This window comes from Xenopus tropicalis, chromosome 3, assembly GCF_000004195.4.
Source record: "Xenopus tropicalis strain Nigerian chromosome 3, UCB_Xtro_10.0, whole genome shotgun sequence".
Lineage (NCBI taxonomy): Eukaryota > Metazoa > Chordata > Amphibia > Anura > Pipidae > Xenopus > Xenopus tropicalis.
In genome coordinates, this window is record NC_030679.2 from 10,374,744 (window position 1) to 10,392,879 (window position 18,136).

General features: G+C 45.9%; 2 protein-coding genes across 8 annotated transcripts; one reads left to right on the plus strand and one right to left on the minus strand.

Annotated features, from left to right (window-relative positions):
* Positions 1-1,640: 1,640 nt before the first annotated feature.
* Positions 1,641-11,347, minus strand: foxm1 (forkhead box M1). 3 transcript variants are annotated; one of them, XM_002941382.5, is made up of 10 exons: positions 11,253-11,347; positions 9,006-9,064; positions 7,439-8,072; positions 6,491-6,642; positions 6,204-6,401; positions 5,938-6,066; positions 4,804-4,839; positions 4,181-4,247; positions 3,721-3,884; positions 1,641-3,563 (listed from the first exon to the last, which is right to left on the minus strand). In XM_002941382.5, exons 3-10 carry the CDS (start codon positions 8,010-8,012, stop codon positions 2,619-2,621), a joined length of 2,265 nt encoding a protein of 754 aa, XP_002941428.1. In that variant the 5' UTR covers positions 8,013-8,072; positions 9,006-9,064; positions 11,253-11,347; the 3' UTR covers positions 1,641-2,618. The 3 variants fall into 3 exon arrangements, with proteins under 3 accessions (XP_002941428.1, XP_017948276.1, XP_004912791.1); XM_018092787.2 differs by lacking the exon at positions 9,006-9,064 and having other exon boundaries at positions 4,181-4,244; positions 11,253-11,340; XM_004912734.4 differs by lacking the exon at positions 9,006-9,064 and having other exon boundaries at positions 11,253-11,339.
* A 117-nt stretch (positions 11,348-11,464) lies between these two features.
* On the plus strand, positions 11,465-16,621 carry rhno1 (RAD9-HUS1-RAD1 interacting nuclear orphan 1). 5 transcript variants are annotated; one of them, XM_012959179.3, is made up of 3 exons: positions 11,465-11,568; positions 12,990-13,195; positions 15,918-16,621. In XM_012959179.3, the coding sequence occupies exons 2-3, from the start codon at positions 13,028-13,030 to the stop codon at positions 16,476-16,478; spliced, it is 729 nt and encodes a 242-aa protein (XP_012814633.2). In that variant the 5' UTR covers positions 11,465-11,568; positions 12,990-13,027; the 3' UTR covers positions 16,479-16,621.
* The last annotated feature ends 1,515 nt before the right edge of the window (positions 16,622-18,136 follow it).

The window sequence follows — 18,136 nt, forward strand, 5'->3', positions numbered from 1 at the left end:
GGGGGGAGGGGGCACTGGGGTACATACACATTCAAGTTCCCTGTCAGGGAGGGTTCAGCTGCCCTGAAGGCTTACCCTGAATTCATTTTAATATGGCACTGGGCAGTGGGGAAACTATTTCTTTACACAGTGCCTTAAGTAAAGGTGTGTAATGGGAACATTCTTTGGGTGCCGACCCAATGAAAAGTGTTGGCACTAGTGATGAGCGAATGTTTTCGCCAGGCATGTTACATTGTCTTTGAGTTACATTGGCTTTAAATTTGGAATGAGATTAAAAAAAATAGCAAATAATTCCCTCTACCATTTAACATTTTGTTCTTGAACCAACAAATGTATTTTTGTAGTTGTTTTATCAGTGTGGAAGCGCCAGTAGGGCTAATAGGAGCTAAGCAGGGTTTCTCCTATTTGGGTGCTATTCTCCTGCCTACCACAAGGTGGGGCTACTGAGAACATTGGGCAGCACAAAAGATTTCTTATCCCTTTCTGAACTCTGTCATGCTGAGATCTTCAGGCAAACCTTAAGGCAGCCTTCTGGAGACCTAATTTTTGGAAGGGTAATAGGATCTGGGGTTTCAAAGATCATTTTCTTTCATTGTATTTGATTAATTTGGTGATAAGGTCCCCCCACTGCTACTATAGGCACCATCTCTCCCTACTATACCTGCTATCCCACAGCCCCAGTCCCTTCCCAGAGGCTATTATCCCCCCACTGCTACTATAGGCACCATCTCTCCCTACTATACCTGCTATCCCACAGCCCCAGTCCCTTCCCAGAGGCTATTATCCCCCCACTGCTACTATAGGCACCATCTCTCCCTACTATACCTGCTATCCCACAGCCCCAGTCCCTTCCCAGAGGCTATTATCCCACTGCTACTATAGGCACCATCTCTCCCTACTATACCTGCTATCCCTCAACCCCAGTCCCTTCCCAGAGGCTATTATCCCCCCACTGCTACTATAGGCACCATCTCTCCCTACTATACCTGCTATCCCACAGCCCCAGTCCCTTCCCAGAGGCTATTATCCCCCCACTGCTACTATAGGCACCATCTCTCCCTACTATACCTGCTATCCCACAGCCCCAGTCCCTTCCCAGAGGCTATTATCCCCCCACTGCTACTATAGGCACCATCTCTCCCTACTATACCTGCTATCCCACAACCCCAGTCCCTTCCCAGAGGCTATTATCCCACTGCTTCTATAGGCACCATCTCTCCCTACTATACCTGCTATCCCACAGCCCCAGTCCCTTCCCAGAGGCTATTATCCCCCCACTGCTACTATAGGCACCATCTCTCCCTACTATACCTGCTATCCCACAGCCCCAGTCCCTTCCCAGAGGCTATTATCCCCCCACTGCTACTATAGGCACCATCTCTCCCTACTATACCTGCTATCCCACACAGGGCTATTTTTTTCTGCCTCTGAAGTGGCGTTACTTTTATTTTCCCGGGTCCAAAGGCAAGTTAACCTATTGCGGACTGGGTTGTGGATCCCCCACTGGACCTGCACAGGAATCCCCCAATCCGCCAACAAAGTAATGATAACCGTACCATTGTAGCCTCAGAGTTTTCGGGCTGCCAGAATTAGCAACCACCATTTAAAAGCTGGAAAGAAGCAGCCAAATGACGACCAACTGAAATGTGGCCAAATAACGCCATTTAGTAACATTTTAATGGTGAACCACGCCCTTTAAGGTACTTTTAATCATGATTTCTTCCTGAAAGATCCCATGATCAAATTCCCCCCTGTACATTCACCCTCACAGCCCAAACGAATGAGAATCCAACACCAACAAGCAGTTTAACATTGGCAAAGAGGTTGTTAATAAAAAAGAGACCAAGCAGCAACACTTGACATTTTTTACAAATAAAGGGACATGGAGTTCAAGGGAAAGTAACGCCTAAGAAATAGATTGTAGCAGTATTATTTATGAACAAAACATGGCCGATAACTGCAGTTATTAGTCACAACCACCGGTGATGAAGCCTAATAGGTGCTGATTCAGAGTTTTAGAAAATAAAACGGTGCTTTTATACTAAAGCCTGGCTTCCCCTTGGGGCGGCCGAACTGACAATACTTACAACAAGAATAAAGTTCACTATATAGACGACAAAGTCTAGACTCTCTAAAGGGTAAATAGCAGTACATTATTGTTTGGGGGCTTTGCCATTTATACGCATTGGGCAAACTTGCAGCTGGACAACCAATCAGATACTTACGTTCAGTGTTTAATCCTGCTGTTGGCTGATTGGTTGCTACGGTTTACTGCCCAGTGTTTATAAAGGGAGCCAGATAGATTATAGGAAATAATATATCTGTAAAGAAACTCCAAATCCCAGCGTGTAGTGCCTATCCATGATTTAGTGTTGCCAGCTCACACCCTTATAACCAGAGCTACATTATCCATGGATCCACTTCAGATATATGCCTGATACATAGCTGGAAAAAAAAAAAACAGAGCAGTCGGTGGCACACATAGAGTTAACTGCAAATTAGCCATGCAGCATGTGGATTTCATGTTTTCTGTTTTTAAGGGGGTGAGGAGGCAACTCTGCTGTGAAGGAGCCTCACAGGTAAGTAAAGGGGAAGGTAAGACTACAGCACACTTGGTTTTATCTGAATTCAGGGAGAAACTGGCTCCACACTCCTTCTACCTCGAGTCCATTGGCCTCCTCCATGCCACTGAAGCTAACGTCCAGCAGGATTTTGCTTAGACTGTCGTCAACGGTGTCCAGGACTAGTCCTTCCAGTAGTGAGCGGTTAGCAGAAGCCCCCACCTGCAACTCCTTAGAACATCGCTTTTGTTGGCGTGACCCACACGGGCTCTCGAGCTTCAGTAGTGGGGAAGCAGCAGGAGAAAGGGTGTTTAGAAGGTTCTGGGGGGAGCCAAATAGGCCAAAATCCTTAAACGGGGTGTCCCCAAAACTCAAAGTTCCAAGGTTGTCTTTAAAAGGGGTAAAAGTTGAGCCTTGAGGAATACGGACAGGGCTGAAGTCCAGCACTGGGTCTCTGGGGAGGCACACTTCTGTTTCCGAAGGCTGAAGGAGGCCTGTGTCGGTCGGCTTGCTGGGAGTGGAAGAGGCGGGAGGCTTTGAGAACCGGTCTTTGATGGGGGTCTTGAAAGTATAGTCCTCATCTTGAGTAATCTGGATGGGGTTCTCCTGGGTAAGGTAGGAAGTGTCATCCTGGGTAAAATGGGAGAAGCTGACCTGGGTTAGGTAGGATGGGCCTTCTTGTGCGAGATGGGAAAGTCCTTCTTGGGTCAAATTAAAGGGGCCGTTTTGGGTTGGATGGGAAGAATGATTCCGGCTAGGGTGGGCAGACGTGTCTTGAAGAAAGGAGAAATCTGTATCCAATCCGGAATCGGACGCACTGCTCTCAGGCAGGACAAGTTCTGGTTCTTCTGAGCGCGGAGGGAGAAGCTGCTGCTTCCTTCTGGAACTGCCGGCCTGCTTATACCGAAATGGAACGTCGCCATTCAGATCGGTGATCTCAGGCTCCTCTTTAACAGAACGTGGCTCAATATATTGTGGACTCTCCCCATTATCTGCCGCAGCCTGCAAAGAACAATGTTCATAATCTATAATACACACAATGGACCGACCCGCTTTAGACATGCTTACCAATGAGCCTATCGGAACCAGGCATAGTAACTGGAGGTGAATGCGTAGGGGGTAATGGGTAATATATAGCTAACCCCCTCCCAACACCTACCTTTGGGGCAATCTTCACACGTTTGCTGCTCTGGTGCCTATCCAGACATTCTGCCTCATAAGCGTACGGCTCTGTTGCTGGAAGCAGGACCGGCTGAGCCACAGGGAAGTGCACTGGAATCAAATAGGAATTGACTCTGGGAAGTAGGGGCTTCATCTTTCTTTCTGGAGCAGGAGGTGGAGAAGAGAAGTTGTAAGTGGTGCTTATCCAGGACACACATTTGTAACACAGTGGGCCCCGCAGGAGGGACTCGCTTTGCCGAGAATAACGACAGGAAGGCAATGGGAAGGAGATACTAAGATTGTGGCTAGCCAGCTTGAGAACAATGGAGACTTGGAAACTGCCACATGAGCCACTAGCAACTTTATAGAAGCTAGGGCAAGCAAGAGCCATATGAAGAATTTTATTAGAATAAGTCAAGGGACATTTAACCCTTTAAACTGAATACAGCTTATCTCACCTTTGTTGCTGGCATAGGCTGCACTCTGCAAGCTTTTTCTTATATCGGGGATCATTTTCTTTTGCTGCTGTCAGGGGAGAAAAGAAATAAAAAAAACTCAAATGAGTATGATAGGTCAGGCCTCTAAAATTAAAAAAAAACATTTGTTATGTTATAGAATACCCTATTATGTTATAGATTATTCTATTATCAATAAAAACATATTGCTTTATATAGCTTCTTTCTATTCAGTCCTTCCCCTATTATCTTTCAGTTTCTCAAGCCACTGCCTGTTTGCTACGGTACATTGGACCCTAGCAACCAGGCAGATGCTGAAATTCCAAATGCTATATAATTCCAAAAAAAGCAAAGACTTTTTGCCTCAGAATATTACCGTTTACATCGCATATTAAGAGTTAATTTGCCTTAAAAGTAGATCTGCAAGATTTAAAAAAACTGTATTGCTAGCTTGCCAGGCATTTTGATTATGTGAATGACTAGCAACTCTGTAAGGCTGTGCTGAACATATCAGCACAATAGAAATATATTGATTAAATAATATCATAATGATGGTTAGGCTTAAAAGTTAACTTCCCCTTTACACAGTGCACAGCACCCAATTAGGAACACAAGTGAATCCATACCGGTTCATCGTCTGCAGGAGACATGGAAACTGCAGTCTTCAGGAGATGAAACACAGGAGCACAGTATAGAGGGAGGTTTATTAGAGAGAGAGAGAGAGAAAAAAAAGTTAATTCAATATCACTTGTAATCTAGCCCAGGTTATCCCTTGTGTGACAAAGCTCAGCAAGGGAAACATTATATAAATCCATTCCACTGAGCTATTGCGGGCGACTAACTGCTCCTCAAGCCCTTTGCATCGCTTTGGTAACCCGAAGTTGCACAGAGCTTCCTCCCGTAGGCAATTTCGTACGACTTCGGGAAAACGAAGCGACGCAATGGGCTTTCCAACGGAGACTCCAGTTAGTTACCCACAATAGCAGAGATCTATCACTGGCAACGGAACCTCTCCGACCCTTAAGGTCCCCATACACGTTAAGATTCGCGGCGGATCTTCACCCGATATCCCCACCTACGGGTGGGCGATATCGGGGAGCGTGTAGGTTAATTCGATCGAATTATATTGGCGGCAATGGGGCAGTCGGTTCGGGGACCGCATCAACGAGCCAATGCGGTCCCAGAATCCGACTGAATCTTTTAACCTGCCCTAAAGGTGGCCATACACGGGCAGATCCGCTCGCTTGGCGATGTCGCCAAGCGAGCAGATCTTCACCCGATATCCCCACCTACGGGTGGCGATATCGGGGAGGCATGTCAGTGAATTCGATCGTTTGGCCCTGGGGCCAAATGATCGAATTCTGCACGGGCAATGGGGCAGTCGGTTCGGGGACCGCATCAACCCGATCCGACGGGATTTTCTAACCTGGCCGACCGATATCTGGCCAATTTCAGGCCAGATATCGGTCAGGCAGGCCCCTCTTTTCTGCCCCTAGACGGGCCGATAAGCTGCCGAATCGGTCTAAGGGACTGTTATGGGCAGCTACAATCGGCCCGTGTATGGGGACCTTTAGGGTGGGTGGGGTTATAAGCACCCAGATCCAATAATATTGTCAGCCAACCCCACTGATAATTCTGAGCACAATCTGCGATATTCACCTCGTTACTCCATTGATAAGTTTAATATTCACCCCCCTTATAGCTGCGCCATAGAGATAGATGTTATGAACTCTAAAGCATAAAATTGAAGGGGGTCTCACCTTGAACACCTGGTCCAGGGTCAAGCAGCGATTGGCCTGGGGGTGAATGGTCCAGTAGGAAACCTTGTTGTTGGCCTCGCTTTCCCGTACAAACATATCGTGCAAGGAGAGGTTGTGGCGGATAGAGTTCTATGAAACAGAATGGAGTTAGAAAGAAGCAGAGACACTCACGTACATTTCAACTGAGAAATCCCCTTTAAAGAAAATCTCCCACCCTCCTGTGTATAACCCTCAGTGAGTTAGCCCCGCCCAACATTAAGTCCCACCTTCCAGCCAGGTTTGGCCACATGTTTAAAGTACGGGAAATGATCCTCGATCCAGGTGTAGATATCCTTCAGGGTCATGCGCTTCCTGGGGGTGCTGTTGATGGCGAACTGGATCAGAGCCATGTAGGAATAGGGGGGGCGCTCAGTGACAGAGACGGGCCATTGTGGATCAGGAAAAAGTTGCGATTCATCTTCCATCTGGGGTATTGGGGAGAGATAGCAGACTAAGGAATAGGACTAAATGCAGTAGGATATAAACACGGGGGGGGGGGGGGGGGGGGACTTACCTTTGGGCAGCCTGTCTCTGGGATCTGATTCTCCTTGTCCTCATGTTCTTCCTCCTTTATACTGTATTGCCCCAAGGACTCGGAGCTCATGTTCCCCAGCCACTGTATGTTGGACAGGCTGGCATTTAGCTGCTCCTCCTGCTGATGCTTGGCTATAAAGGGAAAGAGATGGCCAGAGATCATTTTCAACTTAGAGCAGTGGTTTTGCTACTGTTTGGCTTCAAGCTTTCCCCGGTGGCTTCCAAACTTTGGGGCTGGCCCTCTAGGACACCCAGTGTAAAGGCCACACAGGCCGAGATTTAAATAGAATTGGGATATGCTCTCCTAGACAGGGCCGCCATCAGGGGGGCACAGGGGGGACAGTTGTCCCGGGCCCGGCAAATCTTCACTTTTAAAGGGAGCCCAGCCGTGCTACAGTTTTCTGACTGGCTCGGGCCCCCTTTAATCTATTATGGCCGGGCCCTGTCATGTGATTGGTCGCGCCCCATGTGTACGTGACGTCAGTACGCACGGGGCACAACCTTTTAAAAGGGTCTGTCCTGTAGAGGAATGCAACGTCATTGGAGAAGATGGCAACGTCAGAGGAGAAGCAGCCGACTTCGGGAGGCACTGTCTATGGGGGGGGGGGGGGGGCAATTGGGGGCACTGTCTATGGGGGGGCAATTGGGGGCACTGTCTATGGGGGGCAATTGGGGGCACTGTCTATGGGGGGGCAATTGGGGGCACTGTCTATGGGGGGCAATTGGGGGCACTGTCTATGGGGGGCAATTGGGGGCACTGTCTATGGGGGGCAATTGGGGGCACTGTCTATGGGGCAATTGGGGGAGGGTCTCAGATGAGTGCACATTGTAATGAAGTGAATGTTACCTGCATCTGATCTAACACTGTGCAATACCTGAGCCAGCCCATTACTTTCCCTTTACACGGATCTCATTATACGTGCAGTACCTTTCCTGCTGCTCCCGGTGGGTTTTTTCTTGGAGAGGCACGCTGCTTCTGACTGTAAGGGCGCACTCTCTTCCTCTTTAATTTGGAGCGCTTGCTGCCACGCCTGAGTCTGGATAGCGGATTCGCTGCTGATGATGATATATTTGTTGGGGCCGCCGTTCTCTTTTCCTCGGGCGGTTAATGCTTGAATGATGCTCTGGACATTGGATTGAGAAGGAATGATCACCAGCTGAGTGTCCGGCGTTGTGGGGTGACCCACGATCCGTACCCCAGGAATGAAGCCTGGAACGCCTTCTTGACAGTTTTGCTGTGAGTTTGCTGGAAGTCCTATTCTAGGGGTGATAGGATCCCCACTTTCGCTCCCAAGGTTTGGCCCAGGGGCCCCCTGATGCGCTTTCGTCTTGGATGCCATATCTTCCAAGCCATGGACAAGGGTTTGCTCAGGTGGATTCGCCATTTTGTTCATGGCGGCTTTGCCCTGCTGGGAGGACCCCGGGCAGTCTGTGGCATCTTGACGAGGGAGGCTGAGCTTGCGTCTCTTGAGTATGAGTGGCCTGCGTGGGCTTGTTCTCATGGTGCAGTGGCACGGCCAGCAGCCATTGAGAGCTCAGAATGAAGACTTTTTATCAAATCGCTTTAAAAATCAAAACACAGAACATGTTACGTTTTAGCTGAACATTTGCCCCACAGTTTATCTATCACCCCCAAAAAGCTGGATGCCCTGCTCTGCAACATACATGCACATATCCATGGCATGAAAAATAATGGGGAATAAGAACTGCCCACAGATTGGCATAAAATAAATTCATCAGTTCTAGATCAGATCTACAATCATAGAGTGGGTTCTTGTTGGCGTTACATTCCCCAATGCCCCTCATTCAAGATCTAGTGCCTGGGCAACGGCCAAGGGATACCCCCAACAATACAGCAGCTGATGCATAGAATGATATGCTTTGTGCTATGGAACAAAGAGGAAGGATTACAGGCATTTATCTTACAGTATCCTTCATAATTACCTCCCTGCTCCTCTGATTGGTTTGTAATGGGAGCTGGACCAGCTGAAAATGTAGAACTGGTCCTTCTGTAAGGTTCTTGCTGTATGTGCGCTACTAGGGGGTCTTAGAGATCTGTTTCCTCCCAGAACAACAGACAGAAGGCAAAGCCATTGTATAACTCAACAACTTCATTATATGGGGGCACTAAGAGCCCCTCTGCACTCCCCCATTATCACACACACATATATATATATATATATATATATATATATATATATATATATATATATATATATATATATATATATAGAACATTAAGACATTCTGTGCATTAAGCTACCAATGCACAGAATATATGGACAGACAATCCCTGTTTTTGGTATGAGATCCCTTATCCGGAAACCCCTTATCCAGAAAGTTCCGAATTACGGAAAGGCCATCTCCCATAGACTCCATTATAAGCAAATAATACTAATTAACTTTTCTCCCTAAAACCAACATCTATTAAAAGAAAGCTGCTATTTCCGGGAGAATAAATGCATTATCATGATTACAGGTATGGGATCCCTTACCTGGAAACCCGTTATCAAGAAAGCTCCAAATAACGGAAAGCCTGTCTCCCATAGACTCTCTGTAAAAGTAAAACAGTACCTTGTAATTAATTCTTACTGGGGGCAGAACAGCCCTATTGGGTTTATTTCATGGTTAAATGATTCCCTTTTCTCTGTAATAATAAAACAGTACCTGTACTTGATCCCAACTAAGATATAATTACCCCTTATTGGGGGCAGAACAGCCCTATTGGGTTTATTTCATGGTTAAATGATTCCCTTTTCTCTGTAATAATAAAACAGTACCTGTACTTGATCCCAACTAAGATATAATTACCCCTTATTGGGGGCAGAACAGCCCTATTGGGTTTATTTCATGGTTAAATGATTCCCTTTTCTCTGTAATAATAAAACAGTACCTGTACTTGATCCCAACTAAGATATAATTACCCCTTATTGGGGGCAGAACAGCCCTATTGGGTTTATTTCATGGTTAAATGATTCCCTTTTCTCTGTAATAATAAAACAGTACCTGTACTTGATCCCAACTAAGATATAATTACCCCTTATTGGGGGCAGAACAGCCCTATTGGGTTTATTTCATGGTTAAATGATTCCCTTTTCTCTGTAATAATAAAACAGTACCTGTACTTGATCCCAACTAAGATATAATTACCCCTTATTGGGGGCAGAACAGCCCTATTGGGTTTATTTAATGGTTAAATGATTCCCTTTTCTCTGTAATAATAAAACAGTATCTGTACTTGATCCCAACTAAGATATAATTACCCCTTATTGGGGCAGAACAGCCCTATTGGGTTTATTTAATGGTTAAATGATTTTAGCAGGCTTAAGTTATGGAGATCCAAATTAAAGAAACATCTGGAAAACCCCAGGTCCCGAGCACTCTGGATAACAGGTCCCATACCTGTATATATTAATAATGGGGGAGTGCAGAGGACCTCTTGTTGTTGTTGTCTATATGAACTTTGCAGTCACAGCTTTATTGCACCTCTGCCTAATGGTTTAATCAGGGGTGCTCAATCTTTTTAAGCAGGGGGCCAGTTCACAGTCCCTCAGACTGTTGGGGGGCCAGACTATAGTTTGTCCCACACCCCTGGCTATAACTGGCCTGCCTCAGCGTGGTCCTTGGCTGCATCACGTTACCCTGTCACACCCGCCGATGCTAATGTGTCCAGCGAGGGCCACGCTGAGGCAGACAGGTAGTAGCCAGGGGTGAGGACACAGCAGGGGTAGGTAAATGCCCGTGGGGGGCCGTAGTTTGAGGACCCCCTGGTTTAAAATGTAATGGTCAGCACAACTTTCCCTTTTTTTGCACTAAAGCCAGAAAACATGTTAAATATCCTCAATTTGTAAATAAAGTTGCCATGGCTGCGTGGTTTCATCACTAGCACAGTGCCAGCGGCAGATAGTGCCCAAATATACAGTAGCTGGGCAAGTGGCCTTACTGACCCATTGCGGGACCCCCCAGCAATACAGCAGCTGATGCATAGAATGATTTGCTTGGGGCTATGGAACAAAGAGGAAGGATTACAGGCATTTATGGTACAGCATCCTTCATAATGAACTCCCTGCTGCTCTGATTGGTTAGTAAGGAGAACTGGACCAGCTAGAACGTTATTCTGTTAGGTTCTTGCTGTATATGTGATACAAGGGGGTTAGAGATCCCTTCTCGTGTGTTTCTAACTTTATTTTCCAACCTATACTAATTCCCTAATAACACCCGCACTGCTACAGAGTGAGCGACAATGGCTCTAGCACCCCCCTTTACTGATTGTTAAAGCCCCTGTCCCCTCCTCATTCACTGAATAGGTCACTCATTACCCATTGAATTGATGGAGGAGGAGGGTGAGGCAGACAGAAGGCAAAGCCATTGTATAACCCAACAACCTCATTATATGGGCGCACTAAAGCCAGAAAACAGGATACATTTTCACAATTGGGAGATAAAGTTGCCATGGGCAGATAGGGCCCATATATATATATATATATATATATATATATAAAATATGTGGCTGAACCATTGCAGGACACCCCCTCCCCCAAAAGACCATTAAGACATTACAGGTGGGTTGTAGTTGAACAACAGCGGCTTCCATAGAGTGGAACATGACAGTTCCATATTGAGAACTGACACCCCCTACACCCACAGGCCTCCATGCTCCTTCTACACAAGCCTTGCACCCACCCTCATACACACACAGCCCCAACTTCACGTCCGATGACGATCTAACCCGATCTAAATACCTGTTTATAAGACGGTGTCAATATCGGGCCTTTCCGTGGTTTTTGAATTTTCGCGCTTTCGGGCCCGCTTAAACCCACGTGACCACATCGACCAATCCACAGCGCGTCCCTAGCGCGTCACGCATCTCTCGACCAATCGCGCAATCAATCAACGAGTTCCTTTGGCAAAGAGCCAATCATAATGAGCGAGTTATAGAACGCTCGCCGTAGCCAATCGGTGTCGGGGAAAGAGAGAAGCCCTAACGTATCCCGGAAAGAAGGGGATATTACAGCGCTGGGCCGGAATGTTCGGGGGCTACCTGTCCGCTTATTAAGGGTTTGTAGCTGTCGGTGGGTTGTGGGTGCAGTTGTGGATAACAAATTGATTGGTGGGGAACATGCTGATTGGACCTGTTTGTTTTAAACGGAATCGGAGCCGTCATGTTGGGAGCGCCATCTGTGGGTAACTCATGGTATGACAGGAGGCAGAGACTAATGACTGTAGCACTCAGAGCTTGGCTAACGTACAGGTATGGGACCCCTTATCCGGAAACCCGGTATCTAGAAAGCTCCGAATAGACTCCATTTTAATCAAATAATTCAGAATTTTTAAACCTGATTTGTTTTTTCTCTGTTATAATAAAACAGTACCTGTACTTGATCCCTTGATCCCTGGCAGAACAGCCCTATTAGGTTTATTTAATGGTTAAACGATTCCCTTTTCTCTGTAATAATAAAACAGTACCTGTACTTGATCCCAACTAAGATATAATTACCCCTTATTGGGGGCAGAACAGCCCTATTGGGTTTATTTAATGGTTAAATGATTCCCTTTTCTCTGTAATAATAAAACAGTACCTGTACTTGATCCCAACTAAGATATAATTACCCCTTATTGGGGCAGAACAGCCCTATTGGGTTTATTTAATGGTTAAATGATTCCCTTTTCTCTGTAATAATAAAACCGTACCTGTACTTGATCCCATCTAAGATATAATTACCCCTTATTGGGGGCAGAACAGCCCTATTGGGTTTATTTAATGGTTAAATGATTCCCTTTTCTCTGTAATAATAAAACAGTACCTGTACTTGATCCCAACTAAGATATAATTACCCCTTATTGGGGGCAGAACAGCCCTATTGGGTTTATTTAATGGTTAAATGATTCCCTTTTCTCTGTAATAATAAAACAGTACCTGTACTTGATCCCAACTAAGATATAATTACCCCTTATTGGGGGCAGAACAGCCCTATTGGGTTTATTTCATGGTTAAATGATTCCCTTTTCTCTGTAATAATAAAACAGTACCTGTACTTGATCCCAACTAAGATATAATTACCCCTTATTGGGGGCAGAACAGCCCTATTGGGTTTATTTAATGGTTAAATGATTCCCTTTTCTCTGTAATAATAAAACAGTACCTGTACTTGATCCCAACTAAGATCCCTTATCCGGAATACCCTTGGTCCCGAGCATTCTGGATAATGGGTCCTATACCTGTACCAGCAGCAAGTATAAGGATTTAGAATCTAAAAATAAGGCAGTGGGATTTTACAGGCAAAGCCAAAAAGGTTTGATCTATTTTAGATCAAACCTTTTTGGCTTTGCCTGTAAAATCCCATTGGCTTATTTAATGGGAGGCTTATTTGCCCACTGCCTGTCAGTGTTCTGCACCTCATACTAATCCTGCTGTCCCTCTGTTTTTGTGCCTTAGGGCTGATTTTCCTGGATACAGCCATTTGTTTATTGCCCCTTAGCACCATGTGGCTGCTGGCGTTCCTGCCATTAACTGCCGATGCCTCGTAAGAAGCAGACCTCATACAACGCAAGCAAACCACGCCTGGTGTTCCTGGAAAGCCCAAAGCAGGGTCTGCGCCATGAGTATGGACTACCCCCTGACAAGGCGGCCCACCCTGTATGTGTGCCCACCAAACCTCTGGATCACAATGCATCCGCCTCTTGGGTAAGTGTTGGGTATTTTTTCATTGCTACATTAGTTTGCTTTGATTCAGGAGGGTGTTAAAGCTCTGGGCTACCCTGGGATCTAACACCCCCATTCATCAGAATGGCATTCAGCTGTTTACAGCAATCACAGTCTGACCAAGGGATACGTTGCTTTGCATTGATGAATGTTAAGGGGTTGTAAACCTTGCTGCACTGCTCAACCAAACTTTATTTAGTTGTTGCTGGACTATAAATCCCAGAATAATGTAATATATGATAGTTCAAGCATGCTGGGAGCTGTAGTCTAGCAACATCAGGATTGCATTTTTAAAGCAGTATTGCACAATAAAACTATTCCCCAAATCTCCACAGCCAGCAACTGCTTTATAATGCAAAACAATTCTCCAATGAGAATCCCTGATTCTGTAACAAGATATAGGCTTCTAAATGTCATCAGCAACAGGCCCACTGAACAGTTTGATGCCCATTGTGCCATCTTGGAGTCAGGAAGGAATCGTTTCCCCTCTGGGGCAAATTAGAGAGGCTTCAGATGGGGTTTTTGCCTTCCTCTGGATCAACTAGAAGTTAGGCAGGTTATATATAGGCATTATGGTTGAACGTGATGGACGTACGTCTTTTTTCAACCTAACTTACTATGTTACTATGTATATTGTGCATAGGTTTACATAAGTATAGGGCATGTAGGGGCCCCAAAATAAAAATGCCCCCCCATATGATCTGTCATTTTAGTTACTGCACAATCAACATATTTACTGCATTTTATGTGGGGTAAATCCTGCCTAGTGACAAGGAAGAAAAGGAAAGGTAGGGTTTAACATCATAGGGGCATATTAACCCTATGGGTCCCTACACATACAATGACAAATCACCCTAAATATGAATGGCCAATGGCCTACTGAACAGTTTGATGCCCAATATGCATAGATATACCAAAGTCTGCGGTATGTACTGACCCCAAAATGAAAATAGCGCATAAGGATTTCTCGTCTGCAACTCAGCTTTTGCACACAGAGCCCCCTGTCAGTGTATTATGTGCAGTAACCCCCCCCCTAACTATACACAGACCCCCAGAAAACCAGTGTCGAACTGGGGTACCTGGGGCCCATCAGAGAACCGCACCCTAGGGACAAACCAAACACAAAAGCTGTTGCTGCGACCACCACCCACCCCCCTACTATGTATGGAGTCCAGCTACACGTTACACATTTATCATCTGCAACATTTCACCAGCAGGTTTCAGTGAGGCCTTCAGTATTTTGGTACCATATATTAAAGGAGACATATCCTATAAAAATTATAAATGTACCAGGGAATTATGCTCCTCTAGATATAGACGGATTGTGCTAAAAAAAAGTTGTGTTTCAGACTGATTTATTGAGAAATTCCCCCAAAACCCCACTAGCCCCGCCCATCTGTTCCACTTCCTGCTGGCTGAATTCTCTGGATGTTCAGGGGAGCCGGCGGCACTCAGTACACTGCACTGTAGGATAGGAACCAATCAGCAGCTAGGCTGACCTGATAGGGAACTGAAGCCTGTCTGTGCTGGTGTGACTGCAGGGCTGTGATTGGCTCTCCCCCTCCTACTGTGCTTCTGGCAGGGACTGTTAGGACACGCCCACTCGTCATTTCAAACTCTGACAGAGAAGTGATACGATCTATAGGGAGCTCCAATAAAGGAGCCATTGTTACAGATAGGGTTAATTTTTTGCACAAAGGGAAACCTGCACCGTGTATTATTTGTAATTGCCTACAAAATTAGGGATTTTTTTACAAATACCACACCTATATAACAGCAATTACACATTGTGACAGTGCTGCAAATCATAACAGTATGTAAGATTTGTGATGTGCTGAGTCTGTTTGCCTACACCATTGCAAGGGAGAAATTAGCCAATGGCCTTTCAATTTATGCAGCTGGTTAGAGTGCACAAGCAACCAATGAATTGGCCCAATAGGGAAAAGGTAAGGGATGTGATGATGTAAGCATATAGGAAGTTGTCAGTGTGTCAGGTTCTCCCATCCAGGGAGACAGGGAAAGGACATGGAAGGTGAACAACCCCTTTACATATGTTTATAGAATGGCCTATTCATAGTAACCTTTCAGTTGGTCTTCATTTTTTAAATTTTTCTTTTTTTATATAGTTTTTGAATTATTTGCCTTCCTCTTCTGTGACTTTTTACTTTTCAAATCGGGGTCACTAACCCAAAAACTATTGCTTTGTGAGGCTAAAATGTTATGGTTACTTTTTTATTACTTATCTTTCCATTCAGCCCCTCGCCTACTCATCTTCCAGTCTCTTATTCAAGTCACCGCCTGGTTGCTGGGGGAAATCGGACCTTAGCAACCAGACAGCTGCCAAAATTCCAACCTGGAGAGCTGCTGAACAAAAAGCTAAATAATTCAAACACTGCAAATAATAAATGAAGACCAATTGCCTCATAATATCACTGCCTACATTATACTAAAAGTTAATTTAATGGTGTAGATTGTAAGCTCTTTTGGGCAGAACCCTCTTCAGCTCTTGTATCGGTTATTGATTGCTTTATATGTTACTCTGTATGCCCAATGTATGAAACCCACTTATTGTACAGTGCTGCGGGATATGTTGGCGCTTTATAAATAAATGTTAATAATAATAATGGTGAATTTCCCCTTTAATCTGTGTCACTGTTATGATTTTCCCATGCACTAAAGACAAGGTATGTGCTTCCCTACATAGGTTACCCCGCAGTTTGACCAGACGGAAGAACTGCACTTCCCAGCGCGCCGGAGGCTCCGCCATATGTCCAGCAACACCACTCTGCAGAACCGCAGTGAGCTGAGAGGGAGCGGAACCAGACCCGGTGCCTGCAAATTCCCCTCCTTATCATTTACAAAGGGGACTGTAAAAGCCCCAAGAAAACGGTCGGTCTGTGCCAGGCCAAAGCCAACGCTTCCCAAACGAAGGGAAAGAAATGTGTTACTGTCTCCCCTTCCACAAGAAGACTCATGCAGCAATGTACTTACCCCCCCAGATGTACGGACCCCAGAAACCAGCCTTAACTGCAATACAGAGTTACCCAATGGAATACCCGTGGGCAGGTCCCCAGACAGAGGGCAGGATAAACCAAGGGATGGCTTTGACTCCCCGGTGATGACCGGCCCATCACATGTACTGGCAGAGGATACACCAGAGCACGAGTATGGGGTGAAAAACACGTGGCGGCGTAGGGAACAACTCATGACCTACCTGAAAGCACGAGGACGGCTAAAAAAAAGCCAAATTGTGGTACAAGTGTGACTCAAGGCTCCCAGATTCATTTATCACTGACTGACTTGCGAGCGGAGCCTCTGCTGAACTGCTGTACATAGGCAGGGAGCGGCCTATTGGATAAGGGTTTCTGTCACTCACTATAATGAATTAAACCTCACTATGCACTTTTATTGTTGGACAGTTTTGGTTGCTTTATATATGCCTTGGTTCAGAAGAGAACCACAATGTAAGCACTTTACGGGCTGCTGAAGTCAAAGTAAAATTGCTCAAAGTGCTCTTCGGAGCACGTCCACACTGCTCAATTAATATGGAGGCTCTGACTGAGGGAAATGTATGGCTGAGCTTACAGCCAGATGGAAGAGGCTGTTTCCTTCCAGGCCAGTATCTGTAGTACCCTTCGTAAGGTCCCCATACACCTTCAGATCCGCTCGCTTGGCAATGTGGGGCCAAACGATCAAATTATGACGACGGGTATAGGCAATGTCGGTTCGGGGACCTTATCAACGAGCCGATGTGGTCCCTGATCCAATTAGATCAGGGGTAGGGAACCTTTTTGGCTGAGTGAGACATAAACACCACATATTTTAAAATGTAATTCCGTGAGAGCCATACAATGGCTGACGGGAGCAAGGCCGAAGCCAGGGCCTCGATTTTCGGCTGCCTGTGGAGGACGATGTGGCTTCAGGCCCATTCGGCCGCGGATGCTGCGGGGGAAGGTAGTGTGGGTGTTATCTTTAGCTGTTCACTATGGCTTGTTAGTGGTATAACTAGAGGGCTACCTAGCACAGTGCACAGTTGGCTTCTCTTTGTAGCCCCAACAGAGACATATTGGCCACATTTTAATTTCAATTCAAGCGTGAACTGTCACAGGTTTCTGCTCCAATGTCCCTCTCAGTTCACTGGGCTCTGGTTCAAGTGCAACCCGGTAAGGATGCCAGATGCGGAGGAGGGCGTGGCCTGCGCTCGGCGCATAGAAGACGTGTTCTAAGGCTTAGAACACGTCTTCTATGCGCCGAGCGCAGGCCACGCCCCTCGTTATTTTTTTTTATTAAAGATTTGGCAGAGAGCCAGATGCAGCCATCAAAAGAGCCACATCTGGCTCCCGAGCCGTAGGTTCCCTACCCCTGGGCTAGATTTTCTAACCTGCCCGATCGACATCTGGCCGATTAGCTGCCAAATCAGTCTAAGGGACCCATATTGGCAGCTACAATTGGCCCGTGTATGGGGACCTTTAGGTACAATCATATCTTGTCAGTGATCTGTTACAAAGCAGGCAATGCTCAATATGGTGCCTCATTAGATAAGTTGCATATTTCAATAACAAGTCGGCAATTTATTGGCTTGTGTAGGGGAACATCTTCCCAACTGATATCCGGCAGATTTGAAAGTCTCATTTGGTAAAGACAAGGCAAGATGATTCCGTCCTGTAGCTCATGTACCGGGATTCACAGCCCTATTTGAGCATCTGGAGAGTTCCATAGCCAGGTTTCATGGGTAAAACTGATCATGCCATGGGCCAATGAAGGCTGCTGAGCACTTTGCCCATAGATGCGTGCCTCCCAACACATAATTGAAGTGTCTGTTGGGCAAATATTAAAATCCCACTGGGCAATGAAAGCATCAGCTTATTGATATCGTCCTTGCCCAGTGGGTACCCATAGGCCACGTCTTAATCCAGTCATTCG

Bases quoted from the DNA above. Each gene is read 5' to 3' on its own strand.
- foxm1 (XM_002941382.5), bottom strand. From the start codon at position 8,012: ATGAGAACAAGCCCACGCAGGCCACTCATACTCAAGAGACGCAAGCTC. The intron at 6,067-6,203 runs GTGGGACTTAAT...TCTGTTTCATAG, and splicing joins TGGCCAAACCTGGCTGGAAG to AACTCTATCCGCCACAACCT. The intron at 4,248-4,803 runs GTATGGATTCAC...CTCCCCTGACAG, and splicing joins CTCCTGCAGACGATGAACCG to CAGCAAAAGAAAATGATCCC.
- rhno1 (XM_012959179.3), top strand. From the start codon at position 13,028: ATGCCTCGTAAGAAGCAGACCTCATACAACGCAAGCAAACCACGCCTG. The intron at 13,196-15,917 runs GTAAGTGTTGGG...TTCCCTACATAG, and splicing joins ACAATGCATCCGCCTCTTGG to GTTACCCCGCAGTTTGACCA.